General features: G+C 43.8%; 1 protein-coding gene across 1 annotated transcript in view; it reads left to right on the top strand.

Moving 5' to 3' along the window:
- The window catches only part of LOC125436252 (ephrin type-B receptor 5), a 194,830-nt gene extending 178,329 nt beyond the window's left edge, over positions 1–16,501 (top strand). The window contains exons 13-17 of the mRNA XM_048503107.1: positions 1,773–1,988; positions 3,709–3,858; positions 3,994–4,187; positions 10,078–10,233; positions 15,366–16,501. Of these exons, the coding sequence (XP_048359064.1) occupies positions 1,773–1,988; positions 3,709–3,858; positions 3,994–4,187; positions 10,078–10,233; positions 15,366–15,474 (825 nt within the window). The 3' untranslated portion in view covers positions 15,475–16,501. The remainder of the gene's footprint in view (positions 1–1,772; positions 1,989–3,708; positions 3,859–3,993; positions 4,188–10,077; positions 10,234–15,365) is intronic.
- Positions 16,502–17,671: the final 1,170 nt, after the last annotated feature.

Raw genomic sequence — 17,671 nt, 5'->3', positions numbered from 1 at the left:
AAAATGTCCATTTTTATGAATGATGTTTTCAAACGTTTTTATCGATGCCAGGGAAATCCATCTATTCCATTTATTGATTTAAAAATAATAGCCTGAATCAAATAACGAATGTAGAGCCAATGGAATATCTACACTTTTGGTAGCATCTAAATTAGACAATAAAATCCAAACCTGTAACCAGTAACTATAATAGGAACTATATCAGATAGATGGAGGTAACCCTCCCCCTCAACTGAACCCACCAGAGGCCTAGATGATAAAATCACGCTTCACCCAGCTGGCCAAATACCTGGTGGAACAGGTCTATTTTACAGGCCCTTTGGAAACTCTGCAAGTCCCTCAAGTATGTGGGCCCAAGGCCGTATATGGCCTTGAAGGTTAAAACCAACACCTTGAACATGACCCAGAACTCGATGGGCAGCCAGTGTAGGTGGTACAGGACCAGCATAATTAGCTTGTGCGCTCCAACACAAGCCAGCTGGGTGACCTTGGGCTAGTCACAGTTCTTTGGAGCGTTCTCAGCCCCACCGACCTCACAAGGTGTCTGTTGTAGAGAGAGGAAGGGAAGGGGATTATAAGCTGTTTTGAGTCTTCTTACAGTTCAGAAAAGCAGGGTATAAGTCCAAACATTTCTTCTGTTCTTCTAATGGAGCACATGATGTCATAGGTCCCCCCAGCCTTCAGATCTCCCACTTTTAGGTTGGTGAGAAGAAGCTGAAGAGAATTAAGAGATTAATTAAGTTTTTTGAACTGGCCATCTGTAGTCAGAATCTATTTTAAAACATTTAGGTCTGTATATTTCAGGAAACATCCCACACTCTGTGTAAACCTAGAGGTTTATTAAATTTTAAATTTTAAATGGTTCTTCTTACCGCTTGCTCTGGTGCCCTCTAACCAAATATGAAGTTCAGAGGTCAATGGAAATATATTAATCCTCTCTTTAAAAATAGTTCCACTGGAATGTCTGAACCATAGGAATATGGGAAGTATAGGCATTCCTATGGGAAGTGTAGGGATTCTTTTTCTCTCTCTCCTTTATTGCTGTTATTGATAGAAGTTTTTAATTCCTAAACAATTGCTTGTTGTGCAGTAATCGAGTTCCACTCCACATTTTAACTGATGGTTTCAGTTTGAATGGTTTCAGTTTTCCTGCTCTAGTAACTTTGCTAAACGCTTGTAGGTTTTTCTTGCTGCTGCTTCAGCCTCTCTCCTTGAAGCCTCTCTCCTTTCAGCCTGCCCCAAATTTTATTTATTTATTTGAGGAGTTATTTAGAATATTTCCATGCAGCCGCTTCAGTGTCCTGCTCAAGGGAGATTGTAATTGAATTTTCTTACACTTTGGATTTCACTTACATTTCTTTTGCAGTATTTTAAGTTCTTCCAGCGTCTTAGGCCTAGTTCTCACAGAGGCAACTATTTTGCCCTAGGCAATATCGCTTCTGTTCCACTACCAGAAGCACTTTCTTTTGATCAAAGGAGCCTTCCCTGACATAGGACAGACAGAAGAATATATTGTGCTGTGGAAGATTCCTTCTTTAGTGAGACAGAGCCTCCACTAACCAGAACAGAGGTGTGGGATACAATCCACTCTCCAGCTATCTTCGTTTCTCTTACTGGTGTTGAGTCCTGAGGTAAATGTTGTATGAGACTGTCATAGTTTAGGATTATATTTACCGAACCCCACAGTGATCTTCTCCCTGTGATTATCCCATCCTGCTTTTCAGTGGGTATCGGTGACTGACACTTGAATCTCTTGTATGTTCATTTCACAGCAAAAAGAAGGGCAATTCAGTGTATTGCAGCTGGTAGGAATGCTGCGGGGGATAGCAGCTGGCATGCGGTACCTTTCAGACATGAATTATGTCCACCGGGATTTGGCTGCCCGAAATATCCTGGTCAACAGCAACCTAGTTTGCAAGGTGTCTGATTTTGGATTGTCGAGGTTCTTGGAGGATGATGCATCGAATCCCACTTACACAGGAGCCTTGGTGAGTCTTTGCTCAACCGTGAGTCCTTAACTCTGCAGCGTTCAGCTTTACAGGTAATCTAATCAATCTAATCAAGGTGTGTTTTGGCCTAGCTGGGAGTTAGAAAAGAAATGCCAAAATTGCCAGGTACCTCTCATCTGTGGCAGATGTGGCATTTAGATGAAATTTTGGAAGGATCATGAAGTATTGAGTTTCAACAATCCTAGCACAATTTCTCAGTCTCATCACGAACAACTAAATTGTCAGCAGATTTTGCCTACCCTCACATCAACAACAGCTTAGTCCTATGTATATTTACTCAGAAGTAAGTCCCACTGAATTCCATGAGGCTTACTCCCAAGTAAACATTCATAGGATTCCAGCCCATGTCAAACACAGGACTGGCAAGTGCGTATGTTTGTTCTGAGTTCTGTGCTTTTCTTTATTACTGCATAACCTTTAAGTAACGGCCTGTTCTCACAGTTGGTAGTACAGATTTGTTGTAAGTTACGTGGATAATAACAAATAGATGGATATTAACCAATTCAAGCAAAAATAATTTCAGAAGATAGCTGTGTTGGTCTGCAGTAGAAGCTTTGACTCTTGAATGCTCATATCCCCCAAATCTCATTGGTCTCAACTAGAATCTGACTATCAAAGAAAGAACTGACTTGTATCGCCGAAGGCTTTCATGGCCCAGCTCAACTGGTTGTGGTGGGCTTTCCAGGCTGCGTGGCCGTGGTCTGGTAGATCTTGTTCCTAACATTTCACCTGCATCTGTGGCTGGCATCTTCAGAGGCATATCACAGAAAGACGTGTTCTACTTCTGTGTGTAACACACTTCTGTCTGATACACCTCTGAAGATGCCAGCCACAGATGCAGGCGAAACGTTAGGAACAAGATCTACCAGACCACGGCCACACAGCCCGGAAAGCCCACAACAACCACAGAACTGAGTTGCTTGAATCACCTAGGAGCCATGTGAAAATCCTGCAGAACCATCTTCTCGTGAGCCAAATTATATATAGCCTCAAAGTTCTGGGACTGGATGTCCCAGTACATAGTTTTAACAGTTGGGATGGGATCATCAGTTTGTCGCTACAGCACTAAGGCCCCTTCTGCACATGCAGAATAATTCACTTTCAATCCACTTTCAATGCAGTTTGAAGCTGGATTTTACTGTCCGGAATAGCACAATCCACTTTCAAACAATTGTGAAAGTGGATTGAATGTGCATTATTCTGCATGTGCAGAAGGGGCCTAAGGCAAGTAGTGGGGTTAACTCTTTCCCTATATGCTACTTCTGAAGAAACCCTGTCAACCAAGTTGCTATTGGAGCAAAGGTGAGGGAGGTATTCTCTTGAGAAAGGGCACAGGGAAAACAATGTACTCTGTCCCTGTCTCAGTGCTGGAATCCCAATCCAATCCCCTCTCCCACACAGCTGCTTTTTGAATCTACATTCACAACCAGTCATAGATCTGCAGTGTTGCATGTAGATCAACCCTCAGAGTTTAACCCCAATCAGAAAAAAGGAAAGTGAACTCACAGTCAAACTTATTCGGCCACTCTTGAAACTTTGGTCACCAGTTGAAACCAGCCAGTGCTAATGTAACCATAACATGCTGGCTTTAAGTTTGATGTGTGATTCTTAGATTTCTTTTTCAATTTGACTTCTTTATATTTCTGTACATTTCCCTTCCTCCCTCCCTCCCTCCCTTTACTTCTCTTTCCCTCTGTAGGGTGGCAAGATCCCGATTCGCTGGACGGCCCCAGAAGCTATCCAGTATCGCAAATTCACATCCTCAAGTGACGTCTGGAGCTACGGCATTGTGATGTGGGAGGTCATGTCTTATGGCGAAAGACCCTATTGGGACATGTCGAATCAAGATGTAAGTCCTAACGCAGAGCCATCCTTGTTCTCCCTTCCACCCCATTTTCATGTACTTTGAACAAAACAGTCGCTGATGGAAGATTCTGGTGGATACATGAAGCTTCCTTCTGACCCCTCTCTTCAACCGTTACAGGTTATTAATGCTATTGACCAGGACTATCGGCTGCCACCTCCTCCGGACTGCCCTACTGTCTTGCACCTCCTAATGCTGGACTGTTGGCAGAAGGAACGAGTCCAGAGGCCCAAATTTGAGCAGATTGTTAATGCCTTGGACAAGATGATCCGCAAGCCATCTGCCCTCAAAGCCACCGGCACAGGCAACAGCAGGTAGGATGGGGCAAACCAGAAAGGATGAGGGAGCAATGTGGGAAGAGACTTCTGCCTGCCTCATAGATACATCACAGCATGGTGCAGTGGTTAAAAATGGCGGACTCTAATCTGGAGAACCCGGATTGAATCTCCACTCCTCCATTTGAGTGGTGAAGTCTTATCTGGTGAACCAGATTTGTTTCCCCACTCCTGCATTCACTCTGAGTGACTTTGGGTTGGTCACAATTCTTTGGAACTCTCTCTCACAAAGTGTCTGTTATGGGGAGAGGAAGGGAAAGGAGTTTGTAAACCGCCTTGAGTCTCCTACAGGAGAGAAAGGCAGAGCATAAATCCAAACTCTTCTTCTAGATTCTGCTACCAAGTTATTTGAGTTGGGCTATATTTCAGGTTTCTGGGTTTTAAGCAGAATTGGGATGGCCCATGCAAAGGATTTGAAATGTCTTCGCATTGTCGAATGCTTTCACGGCTGGAATCAACTGGTTGTTGAGGGTTTTCTGGGCTGTGTGGCCGTGGTCTGGTAGATTTTGCTCCTGATGTTCATCAGTTGAAATGTCTTCTTTTTAAATTTAATTGCCAGTTGCATGCCTTTCATTTTTTAAGTTTATTGCCATTAGTTTTGTTGGAATAAATTATTTGTGTATTTTTCGACATTTCATTCTTTTTGTAAACCTCCCTACCTGCCTTTCTTTTTGAAGGAAAAAAAATGGAATACAACTCATAAATTAAAGTAAATACTCTAGACAGAAGCAATATTCACATAAGGAATCTAGAATATGGGCATGACATATATGATTAAATTCCTTTTTTTGTTCCTGGAAGAATCTAAAATATGTACATGATCAACAGTATATTGGGCAATTCACTTTTGCACTTGGAATAGTTGAACATTTCAAATAATTTCACATAGCTGTGATTTTTAAAAAAGAAGAAGATCAGGGCAAGGGGGGGAAGCAGGAGTCTCATCAGCACATTTACAGCCTGAATAGGAGCTGAACATTAGGGCAAAAATCTCTTGAACAATAAATGCCATGTCAAGTTGTGACTCTAATTCTCAAATTTTCACCTGATACATCTTGTTCTTTCCCAAGCTTGTCCTCATGATAGTTTGAGGACCAAAGAAGTTGATAATTCATAGCCTTCACTGAGCACTTTTTTAAATGGCTACATTGTCCATACAACAGCCCTGCAGGGTGGGTCAGCAGTACTATCCCTATATTAGGCATTGGGAATGAGGGTTTGGCTTGATGCAGCCATCTACTGAGTTTGTGGTGGAGGTGAAGGTATGAACCAGGAACTTCCGGGATCAGCCCTCATAGCCATGTGAGCAAGTGATTGGATTCTGAGCTTGTGCACATCAACAGCACACAAAACAGCTGTGATCTTTGTGGCATTTTCGGAACGTTAAGCAAAGAGAATTTCCGAGGGTAGAAATCTGTGGGATAAGCGAGTAAGGGGTGTTCTTTGGGTAAAACTGAGGAATGAAGCTGCAGAAGCTTGTTTGGGACTGGGAAGAAGAGCAAGAGGCTCTTGGGTAAAAGCCGGCGGGCTCTGTTTGGGAACTTCTGTGTTCCCATCTGCCTTTCTCAGCCTCGTAGAGCCAGATGTTCAGTGTCAGCAAAGCAGTGGTCCTCAGGGGGAGATTTAGACAGGATTATATGGCTTCGGAATGGAAGACGGAAATGCTTCCTGCTAGAATGGAGGGATTTTCCCATGGGTATAACCAGTTTTGAGATGCTGAGAGGAGTTTGTTAAATCACTGATGTAGTGCAGAGAAAGACATTTCACAACAGCTCAAACCATAAGAGAAGGAAATGCGTAGCAGAAAAACCGGAAGCAAGCACAGATTCTCTGACCGCACAGTCTTGGTCTGCATCCGCATGGCTGTTTACAAGCCAAAGCAGAGCCAAAGTGGAGCAGTGTTTTGTGGGGGAGTCATGCAGTGTCCTCCTACAGTCGTCCTCTTTCTAGGTTTTCACTTGCCTTCCTCCAGTGTTTCCCAAACCTGCTTTGCTATGATTTTTCCTGAAAGGCAACAGTCAAAGCAGGTCAGCATATCATTTGGAAGGGAAGGTACACATTTTTTTTTCAACCTCCTGCCTGATTGGTGCAATTTTTATTGCCATCGTATTCTTTTTGTGCTCACCATTTCCCTGCCTTCACTCCCCCCCCAAGGGCTTTTTTGCTGGTTTAAAAAAATAGGAAGGTGTTGTTACCTCACTGTAGAGCTGCCACCTATTTTTTAACCCCCTGGTAGCATGGGAGGGGGCATTGGTAGGCACAAGGGGACAGCCAATAAAAATCAAGAGAACAACTCTTGTGTAGGTGCTCCTCTAGCACAGCAGACACCTCTGAATTCACAGCAGTAATGACTGCAAAACAGGAAATCGTTGCCATTTGAATGTCGCCTCCATGCCTCTTAGGGCTGATTACATGGTCTTCCATTATCCAACTGTGCTGTTTGGTGCAGGTACGTCAGCGTTCAGTTCTATTTGGCTCTGAAAACTTGTGAAGCATGAAGTGGAGGCATGCAAAACGTTCAGGGGTCTCTTGAGAGAATGCAGTTTTGCCCCATCGTTGCTTCCTGGTGGGCACCTGCAGCATCACTGGATGCACAACACCTCATTCTTCCCAGCTTTCTTAGGTCTATTCCCCACGAATGAATGTAGATGCCCAGCCGGTTGAGCAGGACCTTTTGACGCGGTTTAAGCCCCGCCGGCTTCTGCCCTGGCGATCGCTGACTACGAAATGCCAGCAAAGAAGGATTTGCTGAGGGCAGATTGAACACACGATCCACTCAGGGGCTACCCTGAGTGGCTGCTGCGTTGTGTGGGGGCAGGATTTTTTTTTTACCTTGCGGATCCACGTCTGCGCGAGTATGCGCAGAACAACTCTATGCAGAGAAGAAGAAATCGGTGATTAAAGCAAAGCCCTGTTTCCCCGCTAGGGTTGGAGATTCGGACAGTCCGAATCTGGATTTTTACCGAATCTGCACTGATTCGGACGGATTCGGACAAGCAGGAGCCGAATCTGAGCTGTCCGAATCCTATCAGATCCGAATCCCGGATCACCAGCCGAATTGCGTTTTTATTTTTTGATGTTTTTTCACGTTTCGGCCTGCAGGGGGAGCATTTTTAAACATATCGGCACCAACATTTCAGGGTATCTTCGAGAGACTGTTCTGATGATACCCCCCAAGTTTGGTGCAGTTTGGTTTAGGGGGGGCAAAGTTATGGACCCCCAAAAGGGGTGCCCCATCCCCCATTCTTTCCAATGGGAATGAAGGAGATGAGGGCTACCCTTTTGAGGGTCCATAACTTTGGCCCCCGTGAACCAAACTGCACCAAACTTGAAGGGTATCATCAGGACAGTCTCCTGATGATACCCTGAAATTTTGGTATTGATACATCTACAAATGTGTTCTCTGCAGGCATAGAAATTTGCTCAAGATTCTTTGTTCTGCAGTGACTTAGCTGTATTGCTGTCAATGGGGAATTTCTGATAGAGGGCTGTGGAGTGCATATTTCTCATGGTAAACCCACAAAACTTTCAGGGTATCTTCAGGAGTGTCTCTAGATGACACCATCCAGGTTTGGGGAACTTTGCTTCAGGGGGCAGTGGGAGATGGGCCCTACCCTTTTTGGGTCCCATATAATTAAACCCCCTGAAGCAAAGTTCCCCAAACCTGGATGGTGTCATCCAGAGACTCTCCTGAAGATACCCTGAAAGTTTTGTGACCATACCTTCAGAAATGTGCACCTCACAGCCCTCTACCAGAAATTCCCCATTGACAGCAATACAACTAAGTCACTGCAGAACAAAGAATCTTGAGCAAATTTCTGGGGGTGCCTGCAGGGGACGTATTTTGAGATGTATCGGCACCAAATGATCAGAGTATCATCAGGTGACTGTCCTGATGATGCCCACAAAGTTTGGTGCAGTTTGGTTCAGGTATGGACCCTCAAAAGGGTTTCCAATGGGAGCTGATAGGGGATGGGGACTACACCTTTGAGAGTCCATAACTTTGGCTCCCCTGAACCAAACTGCACCAAACTTTGGGGGTATCATCAGGACAGTCTCCTGATGATACCCTGAAATTTTGGTGTCACTAGCTTTAAAAATGCTGGTTTGCGTGTTTCACCGCTCACTCACTCCAGCGGGCTTCATGTGCAGGAGCGGTGAAAAATGCAAACTGGAATTTTTAAAGCTAGTGACACCAAACTTTCAGGGTATCATCAGGAGACTGTCCTGATGACACACCCCCCCCCCCAAGTTTGGTGCAGTTTGGTTCAGAGGGGACAAAGTTATGGACCCTCAAAGGGGGGCCCCTATCCGCCATTGTTTCCAATGGGAGCTTCCAATGGGAAGTCCATAACTTTGGCCCCCCTAAACCAAACTGCACCAAACTTGGGGGTGTCATCAGGACAGTCTCCTGATGATACCCTGATATTTTGGTGCTGATAGTCTAAAAATGCACCCCTGCAGGCACCCCCAAAAATTTGCCCAAGATTCTTTTTTCTGCAGTGACTTCTGCATTGCTGTCAACGGGGAATTTCTGGTGGACGGCTGTGGGGTGCACATTTATCAAGGTACAGTCACAAAACGTTCAGGGTATCTTCAGGAGAGTCTCTGGATGACACCATCCAGGTTTGAGGAACTTTGCTTATGGGGGCAGAGGGAGATGGACCCTACCCATAACATGGAACCCCTTGAAGCAACGGTCACCAAACCTGGATGGGGTCATGAAGAGACTCTCCTGAAGACACCCTGAAAGTTTTGTGAGTTTACCATGAGAAATGTGCACTCCACAGCCCTCCCACAGAAATTTCCCATTGGCTGCAATAGAGCCAGCCAGCCAGCCACTACAGAGCACAGAATCTGGGGAAATTTCTTTGGGTGACTGTGAGGGGCGCAGTTTTAGAGCTACTGTCACCAAAATTGCAGGGTAGCATACAAGTACTGTCCTTATGATACTCCCCAAGTTTGGTGAAGTTTGGTTCAGGGGGTCCAAAGTTATGGACCTTCAAAAGTGCAGCCCCCATCTCCTGTTAGCTTCCATTGGAAACAATGGGGGATGGGGCACCGCTTTTGAGGGTCAATAACTTTGCCCCCCCCTGAACCAAACTTCACCAAACTTGGGGAGAATCATCAGGACAGTCTCTGGATGATACTCTGAAATTTTGGTGCCGCTAGCTTAAAAATTGCGCCCCCTGCAGGCCAAAACGTGTAAACACACAAAAAATTCAAAAAAAACAGACCCGAATTTTTCGGATTTACCCGAATTTTCGGGCATATCCGAATCGGCTATGATTCGGATTTGGACATACAAATCATTTTATGCCCCAAAATACCCAAATCCGAATTTTACCGAATTTTTTTAGTATTGACCAACCCTATTCCCCGCACCTTCATGTAGTCGGATTCACGTGGATACGACGTGTAGCACTTCTTTGTATTGCCTTCTACTCAGTCAATCAGTCAAAAATGGCCCCAGGTTGCTTCGTATCCATGTGGATTTCCGGTCCATGAAATTTTTTAAAAGAGCTGCGTTCTCATTGGATGGGAGGCTCCACGTCACTACCAGCGGCAGGAAAAACGAATCCGGATTCACCCCCACAGCTTCCCCACCGCTCGAGATTACCCACACGTTTCTCGAAAAGGTCTACTTTCTTCCAGGTTCTAAAGTAACACTTTCTGGGGTGGGGGGAGCAGAAACGGGATGAAAGCGTGTTCGGCACTGTGCAGTGGGGAGTTCTGCTGGAAACCTGGATATTTTGTGTGACGAGCACGCATCTAATCCTCAGTGGGGAATCAACCTTAGAGGCTGGCATGGATTGCATGACTGCAAAGTGTTTCCAGTGCCGCTTTAGCGTGGTTTCTTCCTTTGCAGGCCATCCCAGCACCTGCTGAGCAACTCGCCCCCTGACTTCCCGTCCCTCACCAACGCCCACGAGTGGCTGGATGCCATTAAAATGGATCGCTACAAGGAGAACTTTGACCAGGCTGGCCTGACAACCTTTGACGTCATCTCCCGCATGACTTTAGAGTAAGAGCCATTTCACGTGTTACGTGGCAATTTGTAGCAGGTTTTACATTGACAGGGAGCTGAAGCTAATTTTTGCTCCCTTGTGATTGACAAAACAAATATCCAAAACATCTCTTTATCTGATTGGCACATTACAATTTAATATTGTAGACCTAGACTTGGGACTGGGGAGAAATGCCTTTCAACCTAGAGTTTGCAGCAATAATTTATTAATTGGGCTTACAGGGTATCTGTGCTTCAAGAGGTCCTCTTCAAATCCATTGAGTGCAGAAAAGACGAATGATAGGAATGACGTATTCATCCTTCAGGCACAGAGCACTCAATTTGTTAGTTAGGCAGATGGGAGACCAGGGAGCAAAACAAAGGATTTGCCGCCACATACTTTGCTGGAATGTCACAACTCAGGGGACAGCGTCCCTGGACACCAATTGACTAGAAAACTTTCAGGCCCTATGTATTGTCAAAGGCTTTCACAGCTGGAATCAGCTAGGTTTTCCAGGCTGTGTGGCTGTGGTCTGGTAGTTTTTGTTCCTAATGTTTTGCCCATATCTATGGCTGGCATCTTCAGAGGCATGTCACAGTAAGCTATGTTTCCCTCCACGGAGAGAAGCAGCCTGGAAAAACCACAACAGCCACTTCCTCATCCTCTTGAGGCACAAGAAAGAAGCTCCTAGTATACAATTTCTGGCCAGGGAAGCATGGCCATAAAGGACTAACCTTTACCTAGGGACTCTATCTTTCCCACATGGTGAGGGATGATGAGAAGACATCCCATCTTTGAGAATGGAGGAAATGACTGACTTTTTATTACTGCAGTTGGTCTTGCTACCTAAAGAGAGGTAAAAGGGCAGGCTGTGGGGAAGTTTGCTATCCCTTGAGTGCAATAGCACAACATTGTGGAAGTACAGTTATTTGTACCAACACTAGCTGGCAGGAACAAATCAGGAGAAACAGCAAATAGGCAGAATCTCTAAAGCTGGTTGTTATGGGTTTTCTGGGCTGAATGGCAGCAGTTCAGTAGTTTTTCTCTTAATGTTTTGCCTCATCAACAGGAGGAAGAACTAACCAGGTATGTTTTTAACTTTCTGTATTAGGAGCCACAAAAAGCACTACATGAACTAATAAACTTGGAGTCAAAGCAAAGCAAAGCCTTTATTGGCATACATAGAACAACAGCAACAAAACACAACAAACATTAAAAAATTTAAAGGCAAAAAGGATAACCTCAGATATATACATATTATTACTGGCTCTGAATTATTTCCATAACCAAGCTTGCAACCTCTTCACAAAAAACAGAATCAGAATTATTCAACAAGAGAAATAATCTAAACAAATCTGTTAACTCAGATTGGAAGAGAGGGTGTAGATTGACATATTTAGATCTAATTTTAGCAAATTTAGTGCAATGTAATAGCTGGCGAGCCAATGTTTCAATGATAGTTAATTTAAGTTTGGTTCTTTTACTTGAACTTATATCATAAGGTTTTTAACAAATTTAGATTTCCATAGTATTAAATCGTACTATGTATAAGCATAAACAACATACATAAAGAAACAGCTACATACATGCTTCAGTCATAAGGCTCACATTTCCATATTGAATTAAATTATATAACAGATGATAGATAGTAATATCACTTTTCCTAGTAAGGTTCCTTTTATATCTTTGCCTTTTCTTGGTAAAGTTTTTTCTTAAAGTTCCTTTTCAATCTGCTATCAATAATTCCTTGTAAATAACCAAATAAAAATAAATTGCCCTTACAGTTCTCTGTGGTTGTACACAACTCAAAAGTTTTTTGACTTGTCTGTTAGTTCTTGTCTGTTAGTTCTTCAACGCTGAAGGGATCTAAAGTGTCAGACTTAAATTAAATTGTAAAGCTCCCTGGAAACTCTAGCCTGGAATTCAGCAGCTTTGAATCTAGACCTTCATAATTCTTTATCCCATAAAATACATTGTTTTATTCCTGTTTTATATAAAGTCCAGCAGAAGCAGAGCAGCATTTGTTTATATTTTCAGGCCTCATAGCTTTGCCTTAGTCTTTAAACCTTGGAAGTGAACTAAAGAAAAGGGATTTGTTCCTTTTACCTCAGGTTTCCTGTTTGGTTTGGGGAAAACAAGGTATTTTCCTGATTAAAAAACAAAACAGGAGAGGACGATAAGAGGCCTAAAACAGTAGTATGCCTCAGTTGGGCTGAGGCAGGGGTAGGGAACCTGCGGCTCTCCAGATGTTCAGGAACTACAATTCCCATCAGCCCCTACCAGCATGGCCAATTGGCCATGCTGACAGAGGCTGATGGGAATTGTAGTTCCTGAACATCTGGAGAGCCGCAGGTTCCCTACCCCTGCCGAGGCCTTGAATGAACTGGCACAGAATACCTGACCTCATCTAGAATCCATCCTCTCAAGCTAAAAGGAAATCCACTTGATCATTTCATGTGGGGCTGTTACCCAGAGAGGGCTGAGAGTCAGAACAAATACAATAATATCCATAGTATGCTACCTGAACATCTGCCTGTTTATATATATCCCACCCAAGTAGGGTCTTCATGGGGGACAGGATTCATATACATAACTTCAAGCTACTTGATAGAAGAGTAGGATCAAAGCGAAATAAGTAAATAACAGTAAAATACAAAGAGGCCTTTGAAAATATAAAAGCATTGAAACTGATAAAGAATAAAGAGATTCTGGAGACTGTTTGTCTGGAAGATGAACTCAGTGACATCTCAAAGTCTTCCTAGTCAAACAGCACAGCATGTAGTAAAACAGTTTCTAGGTTGTTCTACTTTAAACTATTTTATTTATTTTTTGCTTGTTTATTAAAACATTTCCATTCAGACTTTCATTGTGGTTCAGAGTGGCTTACAATATTACTGGTAGTTAAAATCCAGTTAAACCTGAATAGAATAACAGACCCCAAGGGATTATGTGCTTCCACACAAGAAAAGACACACATAGATGTTGAGCTAGTGTAGAATGGACTTCTTGGGCCTGGAGTTGTTGGTTTCTTGTTTTTTCGTCTTTGTTTTTTGGCTGCAATCCTAAGAGCATTTTCCTGGGAACGTGAATAAAATAGGACTGACTTCAGAGAAGACCTACTTAGGAGTGCTCATTATGTGTCAAATCAAATCAATCAGTGTTTATTAGCCATAGGCCATATACACATAAAAAGGTACTTCAGCCGAAGCCCTACTCCCCTCAGATTACAAAAGTATAAAACATGTTATGAGAGTTTTTCAAGCTTTAGAATACAGAAGCAATGCAGCCATACAACATCAAGCGAAATATCATAAATCTAGCCACAACAGGACTGTAATTCTAGGAATCTCCAACCAACTTCATTACAGCTTAGCCTCTGTGATTTGAACATCAGTTGAACTTTCTCTGATTTTTGCTGCTAGAAACATAAATATCGCTACTTCGGATGTAACCTCAGCATACACATCAGCCATCAGAAAGCAAACTTTCTCCTCCTCGCTGCCTGTCAGGCCTGACAGGATATCGTTGATATATTTGTTACGGATAGCAGAATAAAATGGACAGTGAAGTGTGTAGTGTATTATGTCCTCACACTGATTTAAGCTACATCTGCATACTCGTAGTTCTCTTGGTATTTTAGCAAATCTCCCCAGTAAATGTCCTGATTTAAATGTCATTATGTGTCAAATGGTGGTGGTTATTTTTTAATGGATGCTGTTTCCCTGGTTGCCTTCTGAAGTACCATGTTCCAGAGACAGTTCAATTTCATGACATTCTGTTCACTAGAAACTGCCATTGCTTTCTTCGTGGCCAGCATAAGCCAAAAGTCAGAGGGACAGAATGTGTGCAAAGATCACAGACTTTTCAATCCAATCTGTTAAATTTTCTTTCAGTTCCATTTCCTTCCAGGCAGGATGTACTCAAGAATATGTTCTGGCCTCCTGTAAACAGTCTGTGAAGTGTATTTATTTGCCAGGACTTAGCATCTTGGCTCAGCCATACTGAAGGGGACAGTGAGAAAGCCATTTTTTCTCTATGTATTAGAGATGAAATCTTGGCAAGAGATAAAACGTACCAAATGAATGTGGGACAGAATTTCATCCGATTAAGAAGCTGTCTTTATCTGGTGGGGTCCTTTTGATATACCACAGGGTGAAATAACATACAGTTTTGTAAACAAAAGTTACCAATCATTTTCAGGGAGAGGCCACCTATCACATTTTCATTTCTGACTTGTTCAAAATTCACAATACAACATTTATAAGCTAAGATTTGAAACATGAAAAAAGAAGAAATATGGGGAAGAAGAAAAGAATCATTCAGATGAATTGTTGTGGAAGTCACTTATACAATTTTAAAGTTGGCCCTTTGTGTTTGTGCTTGCAGCAGTGGCGTAGTGGTTAAGAGCAGGTGTACTCTAATCTGGAGGAACCAGGTTTGATTCCCCACTTTGCCACCTGAACTGCAGAGGCTTATCTGGGGAATTCAGATTCGCCTATGCACTCCCACACACGCCATCTGGGTGACCTTGGGCTAGTCACAGTTCTTCTGAGCTCTCTCAGCCCCACCCACCTCACAGGGTGTTTGTTGTGAGGGGAAAAAGGGAAAGGAGTTTGTAAGCTCCTTTGAGTCACAGGAGAGAAAGGGGGGATATAAATCCAACTCTTCTTTTTCTTCTCTCTCACTGGTCGTGAGCTCCGCCTCCCTGGCAGACTTCAAACAGCAGCTAGATGATAACTTGTAAGGGACACTTTTTGCTCATCCTGCATTGAGCAGGGGTTGGACTAGAGCAGGGGTCTGCAACCTGCGGCTCTCCAGATGTTCTTGGACTACAATTCCCATCAGCCCCTGCCAGCATAGCCAATTGGCTATGCTGGCAAGAACGACAGAGAACCAGTCAAAGGCTGCTCTGGAAAACTACAGGCCTGTTCTGTTTCGAGAGCCTCTATGGCTCTTCCAACTCTATGAGTCTATGATTTTCAGTAGCTCATGACTGACCTTTCCCACTTAACAGCTGGACTGGTGGTGGCAGTCTCCTTGGCTCTGGTTGCCTTTGTATCAGGCAGTTCAGTAAAGGACAGAAACGTAAACATGTTTGACAGATGGATAAGGACCTCACTGAAACTCTTTCTCTTCCTGTCGCTTGCAGAGACATCCAGCGCATTGGCATCAGCCTGGTTGGCCATCAGAAGAAGATCCTCAACAGTATCCAGCTCATGCGGGTCCACCTCAATCAGCTCGAACCTGTTGAGGTCTGACACACGGAGCATCCTTTGGAGCCCCTTAAAGGACCCGGAGATTAAACAAACCTTTTGTTATAAAAGGGAACCAAGGCAGCCATTGCCAGAAAAGTCAGGCATCCGTATGAGGGTGCAAGAACTGCTACACTCTGCATCACTGAACAGAGCCCTTCAAGGCTTTGCGGACTGTTTTTTTTAAAAAAAAAATAACTTGAGACACTACAAAATCTGCAGCATTTAGATTTGGGTGGACTTGTACATTGGGGTGGGGTGGGAGTTATTACACAGGGTTGAACTGGAAAGATAGCTTTGGAGATAGACATCTACGTGCTGCCCCTTCCATGCCGATATGTAGGTTTTGACCCCTTGCAGACATGTCGGTGGATACGCAGTTAGGGCCAGAAGCCTCTCAGAGCCATCGCCTGCGCTGTGCATTGGGCCAAACTGAGTTCAGAAAGCTGGCAGCCATGCACTGCCGAAAGAATCCTAAAGCTGGAGCTTTTTTAAGGGGAGAAACAGAAGTGAGTGCGACCCCCCATTCACGTGGTTGTGGCAGAGGCCTTGGATTCTGAGGCCCGTTCCGCTATACGTTTGTTGTGCAGAAAGACCCTAAGTAGCAGACTTCAGGGGCTTTAAAAAGTGGCAAAGTGGGAGGCGAACCAGGATGTGGATTAGAAAGGAAGAGTTGCCACTTGGACTTCATGCCATAGGAACCAAAACATTTTGGATGGAAACAGGTTTTTTCTTGGCCTCATAAGGGCAGAGGGATGGTGGCTTCCTAGATAACATGAAAGCATACAAATAAGTGTGCTGCTGTTTTTCCCGATGGTTGCCAACAAGGCAGGTCAGTTTTGTTCCGAACCTGGTTTGGAAGGAGATTTCGTGGATCTTGAATCCAAATCCTTGTGGGCAGGCAAGAGGAATGGAGCGCTTCTCACGGTGAACGGATACAAAGTCTATTTTGAGAGCACAGGGTTACTTCTTTTGCAGTTTCCAAGTGGCTATTCAGATCACAGGAAATGAAATAAAACATTTGTTGGCGAAATCAGAATGTGCACAGAGCTTTCTTAGAAAATCACACACAGATCTCCGGAGGGGATGATGCTGACCTTCTGAAAGTCACGTGACCACTGGCCACTTAATCCAAACAGGTTTACAAATAGAATTGAGTATATTTTCAAATCTGAGAGATGATCCCCATAGAATACCAACAGTTTTGACATTATACTGTGTAGGAAAACAAGCATAACTCCTGAAACAACATTGGTCTAGAAATATGAGATTGATGTTACAAGAGGGGAAAGATTAAATTATATATTGCTTTTTCTATACACTTTGGGTTGGAATTAAGGAAGAGTTTTGTATGCTTTTTAAGCTTTAGAAACCAATTCTGCCAAGGCTTGGTGTATCCCCACCTGCACATAGGCAAAGATTCCTCTTAAGTCTCCTCAGAAAAGGAGCTCCCCTTGGTTCCCATTCTACTCAAGACTTCAAAAGCATCTGGGGAAGATGCCATGCCTTCTCCTAACCAGCAGGTTCCTGTTCAAGTTTGCTTAGAACCAGCAGTCAAGGAAAAACCTGAGGGGACCTTTCTACTTCCTGCACCACTAGAGTCCCCCCTGGGAACTAAGACAGCGTGGACCCAGGCAGAGATTTCATTTGGTAGTTTGGGCCTCCCACTCTCCAGCCTCTCTTAGGAGAAAGATGCAGCTCAAAAGATCTTTGCAGGATCAGGGACCTAGACCCGGCTACACGAAAGAATGGATGAAACTCTCAGTTCCCTATATTGTCCTGTAGTTGAGTCCCAACCTTTGCTGGTTCGATATTGCATTTTAATTAGCTTTAATTTCACTTCAGGAGTAGCTTTAGCTATAGGGCCTGCTACCCTCTTGTGAAGATCTCTGGTTTCTAGCTTCTTGTCTCGGCCCTTGGGTCCTGCCCTGCTTCTTTCTTGCCTATCTGCTTGCCTGTGATCCTTGACCATTACTAGCAATTTCCCAGAGCAGAGTAATTTCAAAGGTGTCTAGCCCAAGCTAGCATAGGGATTGGGGAGCGGGGGATGTTTATAACATGGAAGAAGAAATCTGTAGAAACATCTGATGTTGCCTTTGAGTTTAAGGACTCTGTCCCCTTTCTGATTAGTGTCAGAGGAGGCAGCTTTTAAGAGGTGGGAATGCAGAGTTGGGCAGTGCACTAAGACCCTTCCTAATGCTTC

Source organism: Sphaerodactylus townsendi, linkage group LG07 (genome assembly GCF_021028975.2).
Source record: "Sphaerodactylus townsendi isolate TG3544 linkage group LG07, MPM_Stown_v2.3, whole genome shotgun sequence".
Lineage (NCBI taxonomy): Eukaryota > Metazoa > Chordata > Lepidosauria > Squamata > Sphaerodactylidae > Sphaerodactylus > Sphaerodactylus townsendi.
The sequence above is the reverse complement of the archived record's forward strand: the minus strand, read 5'-3'. Positions and strand labels throughout refer to the sequence as shown.